Source organism: Eumetopias jubatus, unplaced genomic scaffold (genome assembly GCF_037043125.1).
Source record: "Eumetopias jubatus isolate StellerSeaLion01/CBP00866 unplaced genomic scaffold, mEumJub1_p1.0 scaffold_1, whole genome shotgun sequence".
Lineage (NCBI taxonomy): Eukaryota > Metazoa > Chordata > Mammalia > Carnivora > Otariidae > Eumetopias > Eumetopias jubatus.
This window is the reverse complement of record NW_028274807.1, coordinates 92,204,197-92,230,236: the sequence shown is the minus strand read 5'-3', so window position 1 is coordinate 92,230,236 and position 26,040 is coordinate 92,204,197. Positions and strand designations below refer to the sequence as shown.

The window sequence follows — 26,040 nt, the reverse complement described above, 5'->3', positions numbered from 1 at the left end:
TCAAATAAATAAAATCTTAAAAGTTATTATCTATTCTTGGATAGAATCCTTCCTTATGTGGAACTCTTCAGCAACTTTTAGGTTATATCATTTTTTTCCCCTAAAGATATCTGTTGGATAATCATAAATGCTGGCTGCAAGTGAGAAGTGTTCATTTATACATAACACAGTTAAGAGTAAGACAAGCCTCACCGAGTGTGGCAAGTGGAAGAAGCTCCCCAAATGGAACAGGGTCCCCTCTCCTGGCATGGTTTATATCTTGAGTGTCTGGCTATTGGATTTAACTTTTAAGAAAACTGCAAATGTTATGTTCCATCTTTAGTCAGTAAGTACTGTTCTCCCAGCAGAAGCTTTAGTGGTGGGCACATATGTGGCAGTGGCTGTTTGGTCAGGGGGCTGGGGATTTTTTTTTTTTTTTTTTTGAGGCGTAAATTAGGAATTTGCCTCCAGGAATGGTCTTAGATACCACTGATCTGGTTAATCAGCCACCCACAATTTTAAATTGCAATAGTAGCTTTCCTTTTCCTCCTCTACTGGGTATGAAACCGAGTTAGATTTATACGTTTAGGGTAAGATCTGTTGACACCTGTTTCAATAGTCTCGTTGGGCAAAGCTTTCTCACGATGCTGTTTTGCCTTTTGCTTAATTACATCAATTCTACCTCTTGTTTTATTGTTTAAGATTTTGGAAGAATGGTCACTTATTTTTCATTAATTTTTGACAAACTTGCCTCTGGTTATTTTGGGCTGCTTGGTTCCTTTAGCCGTAACAGATTTGAAACTGATCTGATGAAGCAAGCATAGCCTGAAGTATGCTCTTATGATTTGATTAACACGGTTCTATTTTAGCATCTCTGGAGAAGAATCTTTATCAGTGGTTAAAATCTTTCTTACTCTGACGAGGCACAGAATGCAGCATGAATTGTTTTAATGCTGACTTTGGAAAAGCAGGAAATGCTTAGCGAGTGGACCAAAAAATGATGAGGTTTGGACAGTGATAGGATGTTTTACGTTCTGCATTTATGAGAACTTGTAACAGTTATGTCTGCCTTGTGGCTGGAGAGAGAAAGGAGGGAGGGAGGAAGAGGGGGGAGAGACTGAGGGGCAGGCTTCTATGATAGGAAAGGTTAAGCGCCAGGGAGCCTGCCAGGGTGTGACTCATGCGCCTCGAGGCTGGGTGATGCAAGGCACGCTTCTGACTTCTCATTCATGTCTGTTGTCAGGGACAAGATCACTGGGCTGGTGTGTGTCCCAAAACTTGGTTATCTCTCCTTTATTGACAGTGAAAACAGCAAGGTGGTCAGTGGACCTCTGTATAGTAAAATGCTTTCTTTTAAAATAACTCGGTGCCAAGATGAATACGGGTTGCTCAAATAATGACTTCTGCTCTTACTAAGAAAAATTGATATTGGGACGCAGATTTGCCTGGTTTCTGAGGTGACTTGGTGGATTATAATCTGGTTGCCATAGCAACCCAGCAGCAGGGAAAATTACAGGAATGAAACATTTGAAGAGAGGTATTTTAGTAGGATGCTTAAAAAGCTCTTTACCTATCATCTTTCCCCACTGAAGAAGCAGGGTGGGGTTCAGGAATTGGCCTCCGTAAGCAGAGAGGGGGATGGCATAAATGGCTTTTGGAGGCTTGGAATTGTGGCCTGCTGTCTGTGACCGTTAAGGAGTCATTATAGACACTTCATGCAGTGTGAGGAGCAGGTAATGTGACAGAATCTGGAGCGTACCCCAATTCAGAAATCCCTTTTCTTGCCTGGAACTTTCCATAATACTGGTGAATTGTACTTTCAGGACCTGCATTCAGGACACGTTGTGTGACAATTATGAGAGCGGTGGAGGAGAGAGAGTACATGAATTTGGGATTGTCAGAGAATATCTGGGGCATAGGCTTGATGTCCTTTGATTTTTTTTTTTCTAACTAATTAATTCTCCAGGCCTATATTATAGGTCTTATCCCCACAGGTTTCAACACAAGCAAATGATTTCTGCTCTATTACAGTAATGTTGGAATTGGTCTAAAGACTTTTTAAAAGACATGGATAATTTTCTTTATTGGAGTGTTTTTTTTTTTTATTGTAGTTATGTTCTATGTTTATGTAAAAATAAAGTTAAAACTATTTTCATGTTAGGAATGACTTTAAAAGCTCAGTTTCAAGAAAGCAATTGAAATGTTTTAATCACTCTGTAGAGATCTGAAGGGATTTCCTTTTGAGTTCTTAAAATGGCACAGTGTGTTTACATTGGTGAGAATTTGAATACTTAAGACTGAAAGATTATTGACACAGTTACTGTACAGGAAAAATAAATTGCCTTGAAACCACCGTTATAATTCAAGATAATGAGAAGCACCAGGGATGAAGCTTGGACGGCTTTTTCCTGAATGATCTTGTTTTCTCCAGTTAATGCATTTCCTTATTTGAATAATTTTAATATCCCAGCAGTGTCTCCTGTGGTGAATTAGTAGAAGAAGCAAAATACATGGATATTAAAGGTTTAGGTTTTAAAAATGAAACGGCTTTGATCTCAAACATTTTTACAGAACAGAAATTACAGTACATACAGTAAATAAAGTTGACTTTAAAAAAAAAAGTTGACCTTTTAAATGGAATATTATGAAAGCTTAATTTCTAAGTTAAAATTTTTGTTTGCAATGTTTTTTGTTGTTTGCAATGGTTTTCCTTGTGTTTTACGACTTTCATTCATTTAGTAGAAATAGTTATTAAGCACTTATTCTAGGCCGGGTATAGTTTTGAGCACTTAACCTTATGCCAGATCTTGTCCTTACAGAGTCAATCTCAAAGACGCAAAGACAGACCCTAGAGTAATTGCTTAACTAATTGGAGTTGTAAAGTCTAGGAAGGAGAAGTAGGTGTGTGGGCGCAGGTGCCTGTGTTACAGCATACAGTGGAAGACCCAACCTGTCCTGAGAAGCAGATGCCACTTCTTAAGCTGACAAGAATGCATAGGCATTAGTCACTCATTGGGGAAGGAGTAAGGTGGGTGGCAGGCAGAGATGAAGAAGGACAGGGAAACCATTACAGATAGAGGGAACGTTATGCTTGATGGTTTCGATGCAGGGAGGGACAAGGTTTGCTCCAAAAATGCTAAGGTGCATGTGACACTCAACATCCTTCCAGTTTCCAGAAATGTACAGTCATATTTTAATAGTATTAACCTTGCACATGGTGATTTTTTTAACTACAGTTTTTATTTATTTATTTATTTTAAAGATTTTATTTATTTATTTGACAGAGAGAGAGAGACAGCGAGAGAGAGAACACAAGCAGAGGGAGAAGCAGGCTTCCCGCCGAGGAGGGAGCCCGATTCGGGGCTCGATCCCAGGACCCCGGGATCATGACCTGAGCTGAAGGCAGATGCTTAACGAATGAGCCACCCAGGCGCCCCTTAACTACAGTTTTTAAACTTGGATTACATCCTTTGATTTGTATTTAGATATAAATTAGTGATGTTCTTTCTGTTACCTACAGGAACTAGATGAGATCTAAAACTGAGGCTCTTAAAAGAACATACTTTGCCATTGCTGTGCATGGTCTAGTCTTGGAAGTTGTCTACTTATATTAAATATTAGGGGTGCCTGGGTGGCTCAGTCGGTTGAGTGTCCGACTCTTGGTTTCGGCTCCGGTCATAATCTCATGGGTCGTGGGATTGAGCGCCCTGTGGGGTTCCTTGCATCAGCGGGGAGTCTGCTTAAAGAGTTTCTCCCTCTGCCCCTCCCCGACTTGGTGCGTGCTCTTGCGTGTGCTCTCTCTCTCTCCTAGTTAAATAAAATTTTTAAAATAAATAAATATTAATGTTCACTGACGTTTAGAGAATAGATTTTAAAATTTGAGTGTTTGAGGCCTATTTGCAATATTATTCATTTATTTTATAGTGTTTATTATTATTTCCAGAACTTATACAAATACTTTATTTTCCAAACATTTTTCTTATCAGTTGCCTTCTTTTGTTACACGGTAGAATCATATGACCCAAGTCAGTAATGGACACTTGGGAAAAGTATGCTCCATAGTGTTTGCCCTGAGCCACGTTTCTGTGTGCCATTTTCCTTTATAAGCAGAATTTCTGGTCTACTTTCTTTTCGATTTCTTGTTTCCAAGTTAGTGTAAGAAAAAAAGGAATTGTTGTGAAAGTAAAAAAAAAAATTGAGCTTTTTAGTACTTAGCATCATAACCAACACAGGAGAATTCACTTAGCTAAATTCAAATGCATGTACTTACCCTGCTCAAAGCTGAACCAGGTCTAAGACTCATCCTGTTGTGTTTATACAGGATTCTGTGCCACATACATCCTGTCTAGTACATAAATTCAGGTAATAAAACTGTTGAAGAGAAACCCCAGATGCTTTGATATTAAGTTGAAATTGATATGTTATTTTGCAGGTCATTCTTGTTCAAGTTAATCCAGGTGAGACTTTCACAATAAGAGCAGAGGATGGAACACTTCAGTGCATTCAAGGTAAGGAAATTCTTGTAAGCCTTCTAATCAAAGGAGTTTCTCTTTTATTTCTTGTTTGAAGGAAGAGTAAAGTTTTTCCTTGTGTCTGTATTTTCCAGAAGTAAAGTTTATTTTGGATTTTTAAAGACTTTTTAATCTTTCTATAAGATAGGGCCTTGATGCTAATGTAGGCCTGTGATAAATAAAGGGACAAAGTTAAATACCTCTAGTATTCTGTTGACTTTTAAGTGAGTTAATTTAACTTGGGAACCCTTGCTTGCATTATCTTTTAATATATTATGGAATTTGGAAAATGTTGAGATTTTGAAGGACTTTAAATTTTCAATTGAGAACAAGAACTTTTTAAAATTAGTTCAAAAGTTTCAAATAAATATTGTGATGCTAACCGGATGATGTTTTTTTTGGTAAAATCTATATCAAATATCTGCTATTTGTTACTGATTAACAGATTACTCCAAACTTTAGGGACTTAAAACAACAACATGTATTATCTCACAGTTGTTTGTGGATCAGGAATTTTAGGCACAGTTTAGCTGTGTCCCATGACCCTGGGCCTCTCAAGATCCCCAAATCCAGGTGTGGGCTAGAGCTGCCCTCCTTGCGAGGCGTGTCTAAGTGTCAGTCTGTTTCCAGGCTTGCTTGAGGGGTTGTTGGTGGGATTTAGGTTTTTGTGTACTATTGGCAGGAGGCTTCCCTCAGTTCCTTGCTAAGTGGCTTCTCCATGAGACAGCTGGTTTCATCAGAGGAGCAACTAGAGGGCAAGGGGGCAATACTAGGTCCAGCCCACTCAAGAAAGGGAATTTGCGCAGTGTGGGAACACGAGCAGGTGGGAATCACTGGAGGCCGTCTTAGAAAACTGCCCATGATGGTCCACCCTCTGTCCCTAATAAGTCATGTCCCTCCATATGCAGAATCCTCTCTCGAAAGTTCTCTAAATGTCTTAATTCCATTAAGGCATCAGCTCAGAGTCCTGAATCTTGTCATCTAAGTAAGTTCCAGGTAGGTGACGTTCCTTGGGTGTAGATCTTTAAGTATGGCTCCTAGGGCATTTCAGTTACTTCCTGGTTGTATAATCCAGTGCCGCCTCTCTCTAGTTCACTTTGGAAAGTAGTGACTTAGGCCCTCTGAACCATAGGAAGCTCAGTCCAGATCTGTAGTTAGCCTGTAAACACTGCTGTGTTGGAGGGCACTGTTTGTGGTAGTTTTTTTGGCAGTGATTGGGATTATAGGGCAAATGGCAAATTGGAATGTAATGGAGTTCAATACTAGGTTATTGATTGGCTAAGACTCTGATCAGAGGCCTGTTTTAATTTTTGGACTTGCTCGCCAATACATAAATGAAGGGAAATGCCCTTTTGTTTTAGTTTCTCATAATGAGCTCCATGGAAAAAGGTGATTTTTCTACTGCTTTGTTTTAATAGCAGAGCATGCTGCTTTGTAGTTTTGCTACTTAATTTTGTTCCTATAGGTACAAAAACTAGGGAAAAAACTTTTACTTTTGGAGAAATGAGTGTATTTTGAAAGATTCAAGCCTAATGAATTTTAATTGCAGTTAGATAATCTGAAATGACTTAACTGTTTTATTAATGATTTTTACTGATTGCATTTCTCTGACCATTATGTTCCTGAAATTGATCTTTGGTGTTCTAAGCCATTTAAAAACTGAATCTGGTCTTTGGTGATGAATCATACAAAGAAACTTTCAGGTAAAAGAAGAGAGGAAGTAATTATTTTAAAATAGTATGGGATATAGAATCTTCTACCTACTTGTAGTTCTATAATAAATGGATATTTTCAACAAATAAAACCTCAAAATCCACTCTTAAAAAGAATCATGCTATAGAAAAATTAGATAAAAAGTCATTTCACCTACATAGAATGAACCTGGTATTTTCAGTTCAGTAAGAAAGCATTTGAGCTTCTGATCATGGTAACATTGGAGCCCTATGAATTAATTGGCAGGTAGACTATGTTCCTCTACAACCGAGTGTGTGTAATAGAATCCATAAAAGCAAGTTGCTGAATAGATCTGCATATATGAAATACACTCTTTTATGCCACCTGCTTTTATTGTTCTGCGTGCATGGGTGCGTGTGTGTGTGTGTGTGTGTGTTCATCAGGTTAGCCTCTCCCCACTTTTTTTTTTTTTTTTTTTCCAGTTCATGTCAGTAACTGGTGTATTCTGCAGGGAATGTTGCAAGTATATCACTCTGTTCACAGTGGGAGCTTTGTATTTATTCGTGATGATACTTTGAGATAAGTGACATTAACACCCCTTCCAGTGATTTCAGAAATGTCTTTGACTAAAGCAGAATTGTGGAGCCATTTATCTTTGGCTTCCCCAGCCTTCCTATCCTTTGTTCTCTTTTGAACACCCAGATGCTATGGTTATCTCCATTTGGGGCATGGTGGTACCTGGCCCAATTAATTGAAATGACACAGGATAGGATGCAAGGGACCAGAACAGGGAGGTAATTGGTTTGCTAGGGCTTGAGAACCCCTGGGGCGGCGACAGGATGACCTGAAGGAGCTGGAAGGAACCTGGAGTCCAGACCCTCTGACTGTCACCATTGCATCCTAGGCAGTCACTGAGCACCGCCCCCCACCCCGCCCCATATAAGCCTTCTTTGGAGTGCTAGTGTAAGTTAGTGAATGCTTCACTCCAGGTGGGTAGAGCATATTAACATAGAATGTGGGAATAGGGAATATATTTGTAAATTCCAACACAAATTGTAACGTTATTATCCTTTCACTGTGATTGACATCCCTAATACCTATTTAGCTCTTATGCTGTGCTTTGTATTCTCTCAGTTAATGGGTCTTAGAGATAAACATGAGGCTGAGGCCCATGGAGGTTCATTTACACACCTAAATTCACACAGAAGATGCAGAGTTGGGTTTTCATCCCTGGTCTCTCTGACTCGAGAGCATGAGCTCTTCATGGGTCCTGCTCTGTGTATACATCAGGGAACTCCAGTATTAGCACTCCATTCTCGTTGGGCATGTGACAAGAGCAAGGTGGGTTCCTATTCCTGGAATAACAGGATTCTGGGCAGGATACCAGCTGAGTACTCAGATGGCCAGTACTCAGATGGCCAAGATCAAGTAGAGATGGTTTGCAGAGACTGGGTCTTTGGGATAAGACAGATGTCCTGTTACCAGAACTAAGAGCAGATAGTGTGACACAGGAGTACTGATTTAGAATTCCTTAAATTCTTTCTTTCCTTCTTTTTTTTTTTTAAAGATTTTATTTATTTGACAGAGAGACACAGCGAGAGAAGGCACACAAGCAGGGGGAGTGGGAGAGGGAGAAGCAGGCTTCCCGCGGAGCAGGGAGCCCGATGCGGGGCTCGATCCCAGGACCCTGGGATCATGACCTGAGCTGAAGGCAGACGCTTAACGACTGAGCCACCCGGGCGCCCCTCCTTAAATTATTTCTGCCCCAAGTTAGGACAGGGCCCAGAGTTCAGGTGGGCTGAGCCTCTCGGTGGGGCTTCCAGCTCCAGCTGCTGTACGATGAAGGGTCCAGTGGGAGAGGACTGGTAATGGGGGAGGCAGTCTTCTTGCTTACCTTTTAAAAGCCTATTAGGAAAAGATCTGAAATTGAATCATATTGTAATGGGAATTTGTGAAAGAAGCATTTGCACTGTACTAGAGATTAAAGTGAAGAGAATGAAGCTCTAGCTGTGCTCTTTCAACCCCACCCAGCAGGTGGGAAGGGGGTGGTTTTGGGGTGTGGGGTGTGGGAGGAGTGGTGGTTGGAAGTGGCCTTTCTGGAAAGTTTGAAGTCATAACCATTGCTTATACCACGATTGAAACTGTCAGTTTAATAACTTGGCTATTTCACCACTGCTATTTCAGCAGGTTAGGGATTGCTGCTAAGGGTGGGGGTGGGGGATTAGGGGTAGGGAGTTGAGCTGGTTGCCGGGTGTTCCTGGAAACTTTGGAAATTACGCCATTTGAGGTCAACCGTCTTTACTTGCAGTCGAATTTGTTAGCCTACTCATGTTCTCTATAGGACGTTTATGACGTCATTAGACAGCAGAAGCTCACTGTGGTGCCATGAAAAGGCAGTTTGGAAATTCAGAGCAAGTCAATATAAAGAATATGGTTACTCCAGGGGGAAAAAAACAAGATTTTGTTTTCATGAGAATGTCCTTGGTGATAATGAAGGAAGAAAAACACAGGAAACCTACAATATGCTGTGAAAGCAAATTCATTTCTAATGGAATATTTCTTAATATTTTCCATGAAACATGAATCATAGGTCCTGAAGGGGCCACAAAAGGTCATAGTTTATTCTCACTTGGAGACAGCACTGTACCTATGGCATCCTAGACAAAAGATTTTTCTTTTCCTAGGCCAGATGAAAGTATAAAGAGCCAATTGTTTGGGGGGGAGAAAAAGGAATCTTAGCAATCAATATGAATTCTTGCCTTTGCTTAAATTCAGGAATTAATAGAGGGCAGCTGCGGGTCTGTCCCATTATGTTTCATATCCTTGTCTGGGCTGAGGTGCTGGCAACGCAGCCTTCCTTCCTGTCCACACATGCCATCTTTTTATCTGGGCCATTTCTCCCTTCCCTGTAAAATTCTTCAGCCAAAACAAATAACCACACTTCCTTTAGGGCTCCAGGTCTGTCTCCTCTGGGAGCCCTCCTAGACCACTCCATTCCATTTCGACCTCTGCTTTCCTGGAGGAGCAGGTAGAGGTGGCATTGTGTATAACAGTCTGCTTATCTGTGTGGACCCTTCTTGGGCTCTTGAATTTGACTGTGAACCCAGCTGTGACACAGTATCCTCACCCTACCCACCGGCCCCGCAGCCTCTTAATAATTGCTTAACTAGATCCTTGACTGGCTCTGGCATCCCATCAGGTGTGATGATCTTTCTTTTAAATTTTATTATTGTGCTCGGAGCTTGAAGATGTTTAGTTCAATACTTTTTCATGGTCTCTCAAGTCTCCTAGAAGAACTTTCACATTTCCGAAACATTGGATAATTGAAGCTAATCAGTTTCCTTTAGAGAAACATGTTTAGAATCTAAAGTATTCTTTAGAATGCAGTATTAAAACTGCAATTTTTATTTTTTATTTTTATTTTTTTTTTAACGGAGGCTTGTGTTTTATTCTTGGCCTGTCAGCTTCCCCCATGGGGGAGGTAGGAGGGGTGGCGTAGAGGGAAGGGAAGAGGGGCTAGGAGGGGGCAGACTGCAGCTGCCCTTTGTACACATATTCCAGTGCAGTGGCAATGGTGTGCATGTCCAGCTCGATGCTCCGAGCCCAGTTCTCCACATCCCCGATTTCCTTGAGTGCCTGATTGAAGTTCTCCACCATCCCGATCCACTGGCCTGTTTGCTTGGCAAACTGGGCAGCCTGGACCTGTAGGGTCCTCACTTCATGGTCCAGCTTTCTCTGGTTCATGTAGGCCTGGGCCACACCCACATTGAGGTGATCCACCAAAGCTTCTGTCAGGCAGGTCGCTGCAGTGATAGCCTCTCGCCTCCTCTTCTCCTGCAGCTCCTTGCGTTCGTTCTGCTTGGGCCTGGTGTTCCTTCAGCAGGCGGGACTGCATGGTGGCGGCGGGCTGGGGGCTGGGCACTGCAATTTTTATTTTAAAAAAATTTTTTTAAAGATTTTATTTATTCATTCGAGACACACAGATAGAGAGCATGAGCAGAGGGAGAGGGAGAAGCAGGCTCCCCGCTGAGCCGGGAGCCGGATGTGGGGCTCGATCCCAGAACCCTGGGATCATGACCTGAGCCGAAGGCAGATGCTTAACCATCTGAGCCACTCAGGTGCCCCAAAACTGCAATTTTTTTTTTTAAAAAAGATTTTATTTATTAGAGATGGGGCCGGGGGGGGGTGGGCCGTGGGAGAGGAAGAAGCAGATCCCCCCGCTGAGTAGGGAGCCCGACCTGGGCCTCAATCCCAGGACCCCGAGATCATGACCTGAGCCGAAGGCAGATGCTTAACTGACTGAGCCACCCAGGTGCCCCCAAAACTGCACTTTTTATTTGTGTGGTTTCTCTTTTTTAATTCGTGTTTTGAGACTTATATACAAACCGTGAGCCTGAAGAAAATAGATGGATGTCATGGTGATAGAAGAAAAAAGATTAAAGTAAAATGCTTGGGAAGTACCATTATTTTAAGAAAGAATAAAAGTTCAAATATACTATTTGAAGATACGCAATTGCTGATGCTTTTTGCCCACAATAGATACCTTTTACAGATGTGGTTTACTCTGCTCACTTGTACGGAGTGGATTGAGACCTGGAAATGACAGCAGAATGTGTGGTAGGAGGGGACTTGAGGAGACCCCTGCTCCAACACGGCCGTAGCTTGGCTGCCATTAGAGTGTGGAACTTTTCCCTCCTCTCCTTATTCTCCGCAAGCCTTCTTCAGCTTGTGTCAGATTCTCCTCCTGCCCCACTGAGTGTGGGAACTGTATCGTTGATGAACACCACACTCTGCTCAGGGGCTCTGTGAATGACACCATTGAGAGCAGTTCCACACTTCTGAATCTCCTCGTTTGTCTCCCACCCCCTCCCCTCTTTGTATGATTCAGCACCCAGGCTGCCACAGGGACTTTAATGTTCCTTTTTTTTTTAATTCCCTCATTTGGTACTTTTAAGTGCATTTATTAGACTTGTTTGGCACATTAAAACACTGACCTGTCTGTCGTTCGTGCTAAGAATTTGATGACAGGTCCCGGGGAACTCTGGTCTCTTGCTTTGTGAATGGAGAAATGACGTGAATGGTGTCAGAACGAGGGTATAAGCAGACGTAGACTATAATTTCACAAGCGAAGCTTCTATATGGTCTACTCCTTTAAAGCAGACTCCGCATATAAATAAGAAATTCTCGTTTTACTGGCTTAAAACCAAGGGAGAAGACCTGTGGCGAATGAAGTCTGTCTTCTAAGGTTGATTAGAACTCTTACCTTGGCTTACATCTGCAAACAAGTTTTTCATCAGAAATATTTGGGTGGTTTGTATGTGAGTGCCTTACCTTCTTCTGAATCTTTGCAAACTTTCATTACATTGTTATTTGACTGTATTTGTAGAATGCCTTATAAGTGGAAAAATTTTTTTCTTATTAAAAGACGATTTTGAGAGGTTCTTTTGCTACGCAAGAAACTGCCGTGGAAAACTCATTTCGTTTGCAGTGGGGGAGGAGGGCGGTTTGTGAGTGATTGCTAATCTGAAATGTTATCGTGAAGAGTTGGGCCTCCCTTGAAAATCTCTTAAAATTGCCCAGGCTAGCTCCAGTATCCTGTCTTATCTTTCTGATTGATCCAAAACTGTATTTGGTGAGAGTTATTTCAGTCCTCCAGTGAGGTTCTAAGCTGGGAGGGTCTGAGTTTCTAGGAAAACTTTGAATTAACTCCGTCAATTTGCCAGTTCATTTTATAGCTCTGAAATGATAGCTTCAGGACAAAGCAGTCTTTTGCCTGGTGTGTGTGTGTGTGTGTGTGTGTGTGTGTGTGTGTGTGTGTGTAATATTGGGTCACGAGTCACTTACAGTGGTATACCTGATCCCTGAAATGTTTGAGAGCTTTATTTTGAACGTGATGATTTGGCTTTTCTGTCCTACATAGACATGTACAGCCATTTGTTGCAAGCAGGCATTCTATGGGTGGAGAGGCCTCTTTCAGACCCTAGCTTGTTGCTGAGCAACTAGAAGTTGACCCGTAGCGTGGTCTCCACGAGGGCTGGTAAGTACTGATGGGCCTGGAGCAGAAAGTGCCGTTTCCGGAAGGGATGGGGAGGAAGGTGTGTGATGGTACTTGGAGCTGTCATCATGCTGGGATTGGGTGATGTCATGAGCCTGGGGTCCATCAGTGCCAAACTATGTTGCTTCCCACGAGCTGTAACGTCCCTGTCAAGGGAGGTACCCAGTGTGTCTGCTGCTGTCTGGCCTTCTCATTCTGCCCTTGCCAGTTATCTTGATGGTTTATAGCTGTTATTGCAGTTATGTAATTAAGACAAAAAACCTCACCCAGTATTCATCGTCAGACATTGGCCTTTGTCTCCAAGTAAAGTTTTAGTGATGTGATTTGTTAGAAGTTAATAAAGATGATGTTTTAAATGTCAGTGCTATGTAGTATGATCCCTGGTTGTTTGCTAGCTAATGCTTAACCTCTTAGCTTCCGTTTTCTCTCATAAGGTGGGGATAATGCTAATACCTGACCATCGGAAGAGCCATCATCATCACCATTATCTAGTAATGGACGCAGCTTTGCTGATTATTTTTGTTCTAAGGAGATGTCATGATAAATTGTGGGCTGTGATGTGATTATCCTACTCATGGAAATCAATGGAAGAAGGTCTAGCCTCCATTTTACTGCCTAGATATACTAGGCTTGCTTTCATGGGGTTGATGGTGATGGCAACAGATCAGATGTTTCTGATGAAGGTTTATGGGAATGCATATATTGTTCAGATGCAGGTGGTGGATAAAACCACAGGCCTACTGTTCCACGTATTTAAAGTAAGCTCTGTTGTAGTTCAAGTTTCAGTTGTTGCTTTCCTTTGGGGGTCATAAGTAGTTAACTCTCACAGCAGGCCTGAGCCTCCATATTCAGACAGGCCTACAAAGCACTTCCTCTGGGTATGCCTTGCCTTTTACATTTCGATTAAATTCCACACTACCTTTTTTTTTTTTTTTTAATTATTTTTTAAGTAGGTGCCATGCCCAGTGTGGGGCTTGAACTCACGAACCTGAGATCAAGAGTCACATGCTCTAGCACGGAGCCAGCCAGGGGATCCAAATTTCATACAACTTTTAATTTTCATTTAGTGTGTCCTGCTCTTAGGCATGACTGAAGGGCTGTAAGGCATATGGGTGAGATCTTGGTGGGTCTTGGAGTGAGATTACCTGGTTTAGAAATTCCTTGCATTTTGCTTATATATCACAAAATTAGTTACTTCTCCACACCTCTGTTTTCTTATCTGTAGAATTGGAATGACAGTATCGGTCTTGAAGTGTTACCCGGAGCATTAAAGGACATATTGTGTAGGAAGTTTCAGAGTCCTTGTAAACTCCAGTAAATAGGAGCCATCGTTAGGTGCCCAGTCCCCATTATGGCCAGACGTTGAATGACTCTTCATTTTTGTTACCTGTCATTTTTAAAGCATTCCAGGAGAGCCTCAGTGAACTTGTGGGATTGGTTAGGATTTTCTTTTAGATGTCTCCACATTCTTGTTGTAATGCTTCAAAATAACACACTTCAAAAACGAGGCGATGGGAATTTAGCTTGTGTGCCCTTTCGCCTTTCAGACTTGCTGAACAATGGTTAAAATGTCATTTCTGAAGTTACCACTGCTTGGAGTTCCTTAAATATCGCAGATCTTTGCGTGCCTGATATTTCAGAAGAGTGAACAGTGTCCCATTACCTCACTTGTCTGCCACATTTCATAGCTTGTAGCCTTTGGGGTCTTGCTTTCTTCTTTCTGTATTTTTTACTCTTAGAACTTGAAATGGAAAGCATCATATTGGAAGTGTCTTTAAGGAAGACTGTAAAGGGTTCTTTAGAGGGTAAGTTTCTTCAAAGGTAGGGGGCAAATCTGAGCTTTGTATCCCAGTGCCTACCCAGCACCTACTAGGCATCCGGAATAAAGGAAAGTCACTAATAAACTGCTAAAAATTCATGTCCAAAGTGATGGAAAAATTCTGAGTTACTTCACAGAGATTCTTTTTTCTTTTTGTTTGTTATTGTACTTAATTATACTTACTCTCAGTTTTTCAAGTTAGGATAATGAATGCAGGTAAGAGTGCTTTTTAAAAACACACAGTAATTCTGAAGAAGCCCATTATATGGGTTAGGTCCGCTTACCAGTAAAAAGCATGAGGGAATGATTATTCTCTTCATTCTTCTGATAACTTTTTTCCTTTTGTGAGGAGTAGGCTGGGAACATCTTGGAAAATATTTTTAAGGCTATTTAATAGTAAAAGACCAACTTTATCTTTTGTGTTATTGGCAAATACTTTCATGTAGATTACTCATTAATGTTTTATAAATGTTTTTGTGCACTTAGAAATTATCTCATTTATCTGTGGTAGTAAACTCTCAGACTCTGTCAGACCCATTCAGAATGGATAGAGTACACTTTAAATTGTAAACGAGACTGGTTACTGAATTAAGTGGAGTAGTTTTTCTCTATCACCCAGTGTGACCGAAGTGGGGGTGAGGGAGGTGGTGAGATGGGTGACGGTGAGGGGCAGGCAGGAGGCCAGGAGAGCCTGGGTGAGGGCATTGTAGAGGGTGGCATCTAGAGGTAGGAGCCGAAAGCAGAGGTGCTTAGGAGGTGGTCATGATTCGCTGGCCAGAGGGACACGTACAGAAGAGAGGGAGTGAGCGATGGGCACTATCTGAATGGTACATTTCTCTAAGATAGGTGGAATCTGGTCTTTTAGAAAAATTTTTGTCCTTTAATATGAATATTTTGTATTCCATCCTAATTGGACAAGCAATGGGATGAACAAAAAAGGATTAAAAAAGGGCAGACTTAAAAAAAAATACTTTTTTTCTGCTTGTCAGCTTGGGTATTGCTTCTCTCTCTGAGGCAGTTTTCAGTGACTTGGGAGGTATTTTGCACACTTTTTGAGGATGTGAAGACAGCTGGTTAAAAGGGGAGTTTTTTCAGCTCCTTGAGTCTTTCTGTGTCTTGAGTTAAAATGGAAGCATCACATACTTTAAATGTGACACCTTTATGGACACTTTTTTTTTTAAAGATTTATTTATTTGAGAGAGCGAGAATGAGAGAGAGAGAGCACATGAGAGGGGGGAGGGTCAGAGGGAGAAGCAGGCTCCCCTGATGCGGGACTCGATCCCGGGACTCCAGGATCATGACCCGAGCCAAAGGCAGTCGCCTAACCAACTGAGCCACCCAGGCGCCTATATGGACATTTTTTTTTTTTTTTGTATTGTAGATAAATGATTTATTTTAAGGATAACCACAATATGAAGTAAGTTTTATCAGTGATCTATTCTATCTGGAAGGAAAAGTTCCTGGAAGTCTCTGAAGGGCCACTGCAGGATTCCAAAAAAAAAAAAATGTGTCCATTTTTCTTCTGGGGATATCACAGGATTATTCTCTACACCTTTCCAGGTCCTACTGTTAAGCATATAGCCCTTTCCTAATGGCCTCCAAGAATACTGGTTCATTAAGGGATGGACATCTGTTGAGACTTCAGTAGTTCATGCAGCATGAAATGCAAATAAGCCCCCAGAAGATGGTTCTCAGTGCTTCTGAATACTTTTCCTCTCCTTTGGAGTTGATTCACCTTTCGCAACACAGTGCAGAGGCCTCTACAGCAGGTCCAGGTATGGATGAAGTTCCTCAGGTATAGTTCCTTAAATACAGCCATGCCAGTGCAGTTCTTCTCAGCCTTCTAGAAAGTGGTCGCTTCTCTGTTCAGAGAGTTGTTGCTACTCTCTTCTTCGGTCTCCTGTTGAGTTCGTAGGTGTTCAGAATGGTTTGATCCCTATTGAGCTGAATTCCTGAGAGCAGACAAAACCCAGGACTCCTACTCCTCCGCCATCTTGCTCCGCCCCCTGGACATTTTTTATGTGGCATTATAGAGCCAGAATTAACACCAGTTTTGTGGTAACTTTCTGGCTATAGGAATTTCCACATTTTTACTTAATTTAAAAAAGCTTCCAGTTATTAGCAAATTGTAATTTCTATTTTTTTTTTTAAGATTCATTTATTTATTTTAGAGAGAGAGAGAGCATGAGCAGGAGAGGGAGAAAGAGAATCTTAAGCAGCCTCCACGTCCGGCTTCGGGCCTGCTACAGGGCTCAATCTCATGACCCTGAGCTGAAACTAAGAGTTGGAGGCTTAACTGACTGAGCCACTCAGGCGCCCCTGTACTTAAATCGCCTTTGAGTATAAGCATGAAATAATCACAAAATGTTAATAAAATGTAGCCCAAGCATGGCATGTTAATCCCATAAGAAAGCAAGATCTGAGTTAATTTGGTTAATTTATTCTTTTTTCTAAGAAAAATTACTTGTTTGTTTGGGGGTGGGGAGCCGAGGGAGAGGGAGAAGCAGACTCCCCGCTGAACAGGGTGCCTGACATCAGCTCCATCCCAGGACCCCGAGATCATGACCTGATCCGAATGCAGACATTTAACTAACTGAGCCACCCAGGCGCCCCTGTTTAATTTATTCTAAATGATCAAGAGAGATTTTATTCTGTGGGTCAAGCATTCACATTTTGAGTGACGTAGTTCCTGCATCATATGCTTAAGTATCTCTCTGACATCTCAGAATTTTATTAATATTTTTATTAATTATTTCGGAATTTTAAATGTGGTTGTATTAACATAGTGTTTTGTAAGTTTTGCACATCAAATCACCTGGGGAACTTGTAAAAAAAATATGCAGCTGATCGCTAGGGTAATTTTAGGAAATTGTCAGATTGTAGGAGGGTAAGGCCGGGACGTTAGTAGTTTGGAAACGTTTCACAGTTGATTCTAATATGCAGTGGAGATTGAGACTCTCTGGTTCAGTGAATCCTCAGGCTAGCTTAAACGTTTAGGGCCTGCTTTTCCCAATACATCACACTGCGCCTGCTGCATACCTGCATCTGTTCATTTCATTCAGGCTAGTGTTCTTTAGGAGGTTTTGCAGTTTTTCCAGGTGCTTAAAGATCTTTTATCTTGCATTCATATACTTTTTAAGGAACCTTTATGTGGTAGTTGTCTTTATTGAACTTATTAATTAAAATTGCTATTTAGTTTTTGTTATAAACTTCTTCAAGTCCTTAAAAGGGTCATCAAAGAGAAATTTGAGTTTACTCCTCTCAGCAGAGTACAAATTTGTTTTACCTTTATTTAGATGTAAACACAATATTTGTTCACCTATTCTGTTGTAAACTAGTACAATCCAGAGTTGATTACAACAGGTAAGATTGTGCAGGGTGGTTGGAATTGAGTGAGATGGAAAATAACCATCTTACAACTTGGTGTTCACAGAAGCTGCTTTTAGCCTCTTTCTACTTGACTTTATGAAAGAAATTGGGCGGGCACTGTTGCTTCCCTCTTTGTTTCCTTCATTCTAGATTTTGCCTAGTACCTTGTAAAGGGGGTAAGTACCCAGGAGACATCTTGGCATTTGATTCAGGTGGTCCCCACAGCATACCTGAGTCCAGGGCATTTTATCAGGTGTCAGATGCTGATAATTACCAATAACTTCAGCATGGAAGGCTTCTTAAAACACAGATTGCTGGTATGTGTCCCATGTCTCCCCCCGCCCCATTTCTGATTCAGGTTTGGGGTGGGGGTGTGCTGATAATTTGCATTGCTAAGAAGTTCCCCAGGCAATACTGATGTTTTGGTTCTGGGACTGGGCTTTGAGAACAACTGAAGTGAAGTAGGAGGAGATTGTTGCGGTGAGGGGCCCTTGTAAGGAAATGGGATTTACAGAAGTAGTACCCTTAAACAAAAGAGAGAACTCTTGGGATTTGGTCTGGTCACAATTTGGACAAAAGGCGAAAAGAAGTCCCTGTGGATGTAGAAAAATAAGAAAGAATTGGCTCAAATTCCTCAGTCGTTAGCTCAAAGATAGAATTTTTTCTTGGTCTGAATTTTTTTCCCCTTCCTCTTCTAGAATTTTAACAAACTGACATTTGAATCAGGGATTCTATTTTCAAAGGATTTGTTTGTAAACAGTCTTTCAAGTCTACATCTTCTAACTCAATTGCCATTTTACCAGGAATTCCTCTTTCTTTGTGCTTCCGTTCCCACATAATGAGAATAAATAAGATTGGCAAAGATATCCTAGGAATATTTTAAAACTTAATGAATAACATTGTGTATATTTGGGGATCACAGAGTTAGGAAACTTAAATAAATATGGAAAATACTCCAAACTGATAAACAATACCACACTTTATGCAGGTAGTCGGCAAGTGCATTCCTTTCCCCAGTTAGCTGTGTCATAGTAAAAGAAAAAGCCAAAAGGGGAGGATAAAAACTGGATAGACCCATACGGAAATTGGCTTCAGCATGTGTATTCTAAAGAAACAGGAAGGTTTTAGAGCATAAAACTAGGGGAAAAGGAAGTGACTCAGAATTCAAAATGGATGGGACTCCACACCAGTAAGGATCTGGAATGGAGGAATGGTGCCTACAGCAGAGAGGAGGAGCGAGCCATGGGAGGCTGTTGGGGTTAGTGAATGACTCCATAGTAACGTGGAAAACAGGATTATACATGTTGTTTCTTTTTTTTCCTCCTGTGGACAGGGCACCATTGTCGAAACTTAGAACTTTGTGCCCTGTTGAAAAAATCTGTTTCAAGGGTCAAATTGAATTCCAGACCGATAATTAGTAATGAAAGTTAGAGCTCTCGGGGAGCTTTCTCATGGTCTCTTGTTCTGTGACTTGGACTCATTGATCATTTCTCTGCTCCTCATTGCACCTGTCATGCTGGTATCAGCAATTAACATTCCTCAGAGGTGAGTAGAATGCCAGCCTCCATCTCAGATGGAATTCAAGAACAACAGGTGCATTCTACCTGTTTCTTGGCTTTACCCAGGGTAGTCAGAAGGCAAGTAATTAACCGCAGAACCAACTTTGGAGAAAATGAGAGTCTTTCGAATTTGAGCCAGAGTGCTGAAAAGTGGTACTGGGTAATGTATTTAGGAGACCCAGGGAATGGGTCAACAGGAAGAGTGAAATAGCCTTGCTTACCTGGCCTCTTTAAATTTATGTCAAGCCTGTTTCCCTTTGTCGATATAAATCTTAACTCTGCACCTTCCGCACACCCTCTGTTTTGTGTAGCTTTTTGTTGTTGTTGACTTAGGTTCACATCCAAGGTCACTGGACTTGAACTCCGAGAGTAAAAATCAGCTGATTATATTGTTAATTTTCCTCTTCCGTTTTAAATGAAGAAACCTGACAAATCCTTGTGGCTCTGATTAGAGCAAGAGTCCCCTGATCCGAGTTTAACTCTCTTCTCATTCAGTCTAGTTCCATTGATCAGAGCCTCACTTTCCTCTCCTGAGAATAAGGATTGGATCAGATCCTGTTCTAAAGTTCTTAACTTTCAGTTTCTTGTTCCTCTCTCACTTTAATTCCTCTAGAATTCTCTGCCATTTATATGTGCCTAATTTTCATGAAAAGACTAAGCTCTTCTTGAATAGGTTCAAGTGTGGACAGATTTCAAGAGCTTAATTATCTAGGATTTTCTATTTGCAAGTGAGATGGCAGATTATCATTTGAGACTCTTTGGGTACTATATGAATTTCCGTAAAATTTATTAGCAGTAAGTTAATCTTGACTAGGAACAAAAAAGGGGAAAGAAAATTACCCAGGATAAATTTTTTCTTTTTTTAATAATTGCCACATTTTTTTAAATTTAGAGAATATTAGTTTCTGTAATAAACCCATGTAGGTAAGACTTTATGTATTTAATACAGTGCGTTACCCCTGTACAAATGGAAAAAATTATGTTTAACATTTCTAGACCAATATGGCTGTTAAATTCGTTCAATGCCAGCCCAACACTATATGATTGGGATACTTTTCCTAAAGTTGACAGCACAGCTAAAGTTTCCAGAAATTCAAATTTTATACATGGGTATATGTGTGTATGTGTATGTATGTCTGTATTAATTTATATAAAAAGACCAGTAGCAGTATGTTATGTATCAATAGCAGCAAAAGCTTTCAGGTTCTACAGTCATCTGAACACAGTTATAGAGACATCCAGCGTACCCAATTAATAAAAAAGAAAAAGGTAAAAAAACAAAACAAAACCCAGAAAACAGCAAAGTTCTGTTCCTGTTGTGGTACCTGGCATCATTTTTAAATTGGTTTCTCAATCAGTAATGCCACACTTTAAAATGTACTTGTGGGGGCACCGGGGTGGCTCAGTTAAGCGTCTGCCTTCAGCTCAGGTTATGATCCCAGGAGCCTGGGAATCGGGTCCTGAGTCAGGCTCCTTGCTCAGCAGAGCCCCTGCTTCTCCCCCTCTCTCTGCCTGCCGCTCCCCCTGCTTGTGCGCTCATGAGGGCTCTCTCTCAGCACTCTCTCTCTGTCAAATAAATAAATAAAATCTTAAAAAAAAAAAAAATGTATTTGTGCACCTGCTGGATGCTGGATGCTTCATACCACTGGTGGTCCATCCCTGGCTGTTCAGCTGAATCACCTGGGATTTAAAACAAGCGATGCTTGGGTCCCTGCCTCCAGAGATTTAGGTATAATTGGTACCCAGTATATTTTTAAAAGATAGAGTTGTTCTAAGTGTCATTAGTTTACATCGCATTCAGTAAAACATTTGGTGCATTTTATTTTTGTCATCTACTATTTAAGGTATTAAATTATTTGTGAATGGAAAAATTCCTAAAAGCACAAAAAGTGATGCTTTCTCATCCTAGGTGTAGTGCCTCAGCTCAAGGGTCCATATATGTGTCTTGGCTTCTCTGTTGTGCCTACCTCTTCTCCATGAACTGGATACCAATTATACCTTGCTGCTTGTGTCTCATCTACAAAACAGCACACATGCTTGGTCTTCTTGCATTGGTTTCACAGGATTATTTGCTATCATATTATTGAACCTAGAATGCCATTGATGTTAAGATATGCCATTATTTTCCATATCTCTGCAAAAGAGAAGACATCATCCTCAGATAATGACTTGCCATTAATGTAAAATGCTTTCCTATTTCAGGAGATGTTAAAATGAGGGAAAAAGTTACTTGGAGTAAATGAAAACACTAATTTAGTTTTTAATTTCTCTTCCAGATTTAATTCGGTCTTTAAAAATCCCAGATTGATATGGGTTTTTCCTAATTCTGTGTTTGCATCATTATTTCATGTATCCTTGTGTGTATGTAAAAATCGGAATAGCTTACTGTTCTGTCTGCTTTTCAGTTTAGAAATGGGACTCATTTGTTTAAACATTATCCCTTCTAAATATGTCCTGGAGGATTTATATACAAATAATAAGCTTATTGATCTTGTGATGCTCATTGTTCGTTTTAGCTTCTCACCAAATGCAGCTCTCATTGCCAAAAGGCCTTTCTTTTTAAGTGTGTATATATGTATGCATACACACACACACACACACACACGTGTGTATTCATTTGCCAGTGTTACCATTTGTGTGTGTTCTGTCTAAAACTCAAGATTTTCACTTTGGGTTTCTTTTTACAGTTTTCAGGGCTCCTCTGTGGTTCATCCTATAAAAAAACAATATAACCCAGTTCAGCAACCTTATCATGTGCTTCTAACATTTATATGGAAAACATTTAGTTCTTGTGGCTTATCCCTGCTCTCCCCACCTTTTCCTTTATTTTATGTTATTTTATTTTTTCGGCCTACAGTGTTAACCAAGAAATATATTACCTTTGGACCTAGACCATCTATCTCTAAATACCTTCCTTGCATAAGAACTAATTTAAACTTATTCCAGGTGTACAAGCAGTATATGAGGTTTGGTAGTTTTTCTTTTTGAGATGCTTTTAAAGCTTCATTGTAGTTTATCAGGGCATTGAGTATTTTTCTTTTGTGAAAATGTTAGAGTTATATAAAGCCTGTGGTAGCCAGTTAAACTTAGAATACTTGTTGGGTTTTCAGTCAATTAATTAGGTAGCTGAATCTTATATTTTGTTTCTCCCCCGTAAGGAGGTGCTGGTGAGATCCGCTTCAGATCCTCAGTTCCTGTCTGAAGACCAGGTTTGAGGGACCACTCCCGATTAGATGTGCTGTGGGTGTTCATTTTCTGAATGGCTGAAGATGAAAAGAATACCTTCTCTATATCACTAAATCTCTAAGTACCTCTAATGTTTGGTCTTTTAGTCTCTAGGTCCTCATGGAAAAGTGAGTGCCTTAGCCACATGGAGTCCCCGGGCTCTGTGTGGTTTTCCTCCTTTTCTGGTTTGTTCCTGGTGCTTCTATTCCTACGGACTCCCCTTGGTAGCGACATCGTCCCTTTTGCATTTGGGTTTGTATGTGCATGCATGTGCCTGGGGGAGTTAACACCTTCTCTCTGCGGCGTAGCTCCATGCCTTCCAGGACTGACGGAATCAGACCGCCTTAGCTGTGTCTTCGCAGTATGGATGTGTGTCACTCTGTGCTCCATTCTGTGCCCTTCCTCTCATGAGCACACCCTCCTCCGCCCTCCTCCTTGTCCTGAACTACTCAGTCTTCACTTCCTTTCTCTCCTGTTTTCCTCTATGACTGCTCTCCATGGGACAGGATATTTTCTTGAGCACACGTGGTGTTTCTGAGGAGAAAGATTGACTTTTGGGCTGTCCACTTAAGAAGACCTTCCAAGAGTAGAGAGGAAAGCCCCCAACTTAGGAGGTTTCTGGAAAAAAAAAAATCACATTTCTTCTTTTTACAGAATCCCTGTTCTCATTTGCAGCAAATCAAGAAACTTTTGGGTATCCTGGGTGCATAAGAGCCCTGCTGTTTTAGCATATTAACCTTAATCCTCTTGGTTTACGTGAGCAGGATTGCTTTTGGAACTTACTGGACTGGCTACATAAAATATGACACAGTAGTGTGCCCCACCCTCTTGTCCAACGGGCTACGTTCCAAGATCCCCAGTGGATGCCTGAAACGGTAGATAGTACCAGACCCTGCACATACTATGTGTTTTCCTATACATGCATATCTATGATAAAGTCAAATTTATAAATTGGGCGCAGTAAGAGATTAACAACAACAACTGATAATAAAACAGAACAATCATAACAATATCCTGTACAAAAGTTATGTGAATGTGGTCTCGTAGAATATCCTGTTCTGGACGCATCCTTCTTGTGATGAAGTGAGATGATCAAATGCCTGCAGAATGAGATGCAGTGAATTCATGACACAGGCACTGTGACGTAGTGTGAGGCTACTATTGACCTTCTGGTGCAGGTCAGAAGGAGGACCATCTGCCTTGTGGATGACAAAGTCTGCTGAGGGGCACCTGGGTGGCTCAGATGGTTAAGCGTCTGCCTTCGGCTCGGGTCATGATCCCAGGGTCCTGGGATCGAGCCCCACGTCGGGCTCCTGGCTCAGCGGGGGCCTGCTTCTCTCTCTGCCTCTCTCCCTGCTCATGCTCTCTCTCTCTCTCTATCTCTGTGTCTCAAATGAATAAATAAAATCTTAAAAAAAAAAAAAACAAAGTCTGCTGAGCAAAGCCTCGGCTAAGGGGAAGCACCGTCTTTTTTTTTTTTTATTAAAAGATTTTATTTATTTATTTGACAGAGAGAGACACAGCGAGAGAGGGAACACAAGCAGTGGGAGTGGGAGAGGGAGAAGCAGGCTTCCCACCGAGCAGGGAGCCCGATGCGGGACTCGATCCCAGGACCTGGAATCATGACCCGAGCTGAAGGCAGACACCTAACGACTGAGCCACCCAGGCGTCCCGGGGAAGCGCCTAGTTCATCGTGTCTCTTTGTGCAGGGCGATTCATGGGCTAGTTGTCCTAAATCTCTCCTGGGAGCTGTCACGATGACATCTGGCACACCTTATTTGTTTACTGTTTTTACTGTATGTGTTTAGAAGGAAAAAGACCCCCAGGGACCCCTTTGTGCGTTAGCCCGTTAGGTCAGGTTTTCCGTCCTGATGCAGTGCACGTCGGGGCTGCTGAGATTGGTTGGGTATGCAGAATTTCCTCCGTCGGACTCAGGAGCCAGAAAGCCACGACGAAGTTTGATTTGGCTTGTGTCAGCCTTTTCCAAATATGAATTTGGAGGCAGTACAGTAAGTCCTCTAAGAAAAGAGGGAGAAGGGAAACCAATAACTATAATTGGAAATATTTGGGGAACATTTAGAAATGGGGCAAGCAACCCGTAGTGTTTGGAGTTTCCCCTAAGCTTGTGTTGCTGTGGCCCTCGGAGGCCAGCCTTTTTTTTTTCAGGCTCAGTGCTCCCTCCACTTGGGAGAAACCAGAGAGCTGCCTCTGTCCTGCGGGTGCTGCACGCTGACTTGCTCCAGACAGTCTTGAATGTGACCTGGCAGCCAGCGCCGTTTCCTGCTGACGTGGCCTCCCACAACTGAGCAGAACAGAGCCGCCTCAGTGTGCTGAGGAAGGAGCGGCCGAGGCCGTGAATCACCAGCGGGATAAGGAACAAATTAAGAGGGGAAAGCGCCTAGCTGTTCAGGTTTCCTTCTAGATAGACTTAAAAGACACCTCTTTTATAGGAAGGGAGGAGGAGGAAGAAAAACAGGAGGGGTGATTTGTTTGGCCATAGGAAGGGTTTCTTATCAGCAGGAGTTAACTTCTGGGGTGAGACCCAGTGTGCTGGAGACATCTGAGGGGATGCTTCAGAGGGCCAGGCTGGGCTGCATCCTGCAGCCTGCATGGGCCTCGCTCTCACACAGGCTGGGGGAGTATGGGCTCCCGGTCATATCCTGCAGACAGACTTGCCGAAAAACAAAGGAAAACTGTAGGTTGTGTCTTGGTGGAAACCACTCTTTTCAGCTCGGTAGGCACTGGGGAAAGGGCGGTGAGAGACCAGAGAGGAGCAGATCCTGCCTCGCAGTGCTCACCTCCGTGGTGCGGTGTCGGCCTGTTTCATCCACTGCCTGGTGCTTGTTTGCATCTCCAAAAAGGTCCAAGGACAGCTCCTTGTTGCCTTCTAAGAGGGCCAAAAAAAAGTCAACTTAGCACGGAATTTCAGACTGAGATGGGACTTCTGTTTTGATCTAGACCTTTAGTGGCTTCCCCTATTTCTAAAAGTTATTGTAGAGCCTTTTCTTCTGTTAGTCTTTTTTTTTAATTATTTGTCAAAGACAGAGAACACAAGCAGGGGGAGCGGCAGGCAGAGGGAGAAGCGGGCTTCCCGCTGAGCATGGAGCCCAACGCGGGGCTCGATCCCAGGACCCTGGAATCATGACCTGAGCCGAAGGCAGATGCTTACCCAACTGAGCCACCCAGGCGTCCCGATCCTTCAGTTAGTCTTAGATGGAACTCCACTCCCCGGAACAGATGCAGGTGGGGCGAGCTGGGGACAGAGAGGCCCGGGGCACACCTGGCTCATCTTTCTTCTGGCAGTTGCCCTTAAAACTTCTCCCCTGACCACCTTGTACTGCTTACATACCTACACTGAAAAACAATTGAGCTGGGGCGCCTGGGTGGCTCAGGCGTTAAGCGTCTGCCTTCGGCTCAGGCATGATCCCAGGGTCCTGGGATCGAGCCCTTCATCGGGTTCCCTGCTCCTCGGGGGAGCCTGCTTCTGCCTCTCCACTCCTGCTTGTGTTCCTGCTGTCCCTCTCTCTCTCTCTCTCTGTCAAATAAATAAATCTTAGGGGGAAAAAAAAAAGAAAAACCATTGAGCTAATCTGCTCGTCTCATTTTATAGATAAGAAAACTTCGCCTTTTAGGCAAGCCGATTTGTTAGGGAATGCTATAGAGACTTCCAAGATGTCTAAGAATAAAAGTTCTGTTCTCTGTCTCCTGCTTTGGAGCCTTCATCATCCCGCAGCTATTGTAAAAGCCTCTCCTGGCCTCCCTGCCTCCAGTGCAGCTTTTGGACAAGCTGTGCCACGAGAGTGCACGGTATGCATTTGTGGGCTAGAGAGCTAGAAACTGTGGAGTCGG

At 42.0% G+C, this 26,040-nt stretch overlaps 1 protein-coding gene and 1 pseudogene across 8 annotated transcripts in view; one reads left to right on the top strand and one right to left on the bottom strand.

Moving 5' to 3' along the window:
• FNDC3B (fibronectin type III domain containing 3B) overlaps positions 1–26,040 on the top strand; it is a 342,865-nt gene that overhangs the window by 93,102 nt on the left and 223,723 nt on the right. For all 8 annotated transcript variants that reach the window (XM_088025487.1, XM_088025441.1, XM_028100958.2 and 5 more), the window contains one exon: positions 4,412–4,487. In XM_088025487.1, coding sequence (XP_087881613.1) covers positions 4,412–4,487 — 76 coding nt within the window. The remainder of the gene's footprint in view (positions 1–4,411; positions 4,488–26,040) is intronic.
• LOC114206999 (biogenesis of lysosome-related organelles complex 1 subunit 1 pseudogene) lies at positions 9,588–10,059 on the bottom strand (annotated as a pseudogene).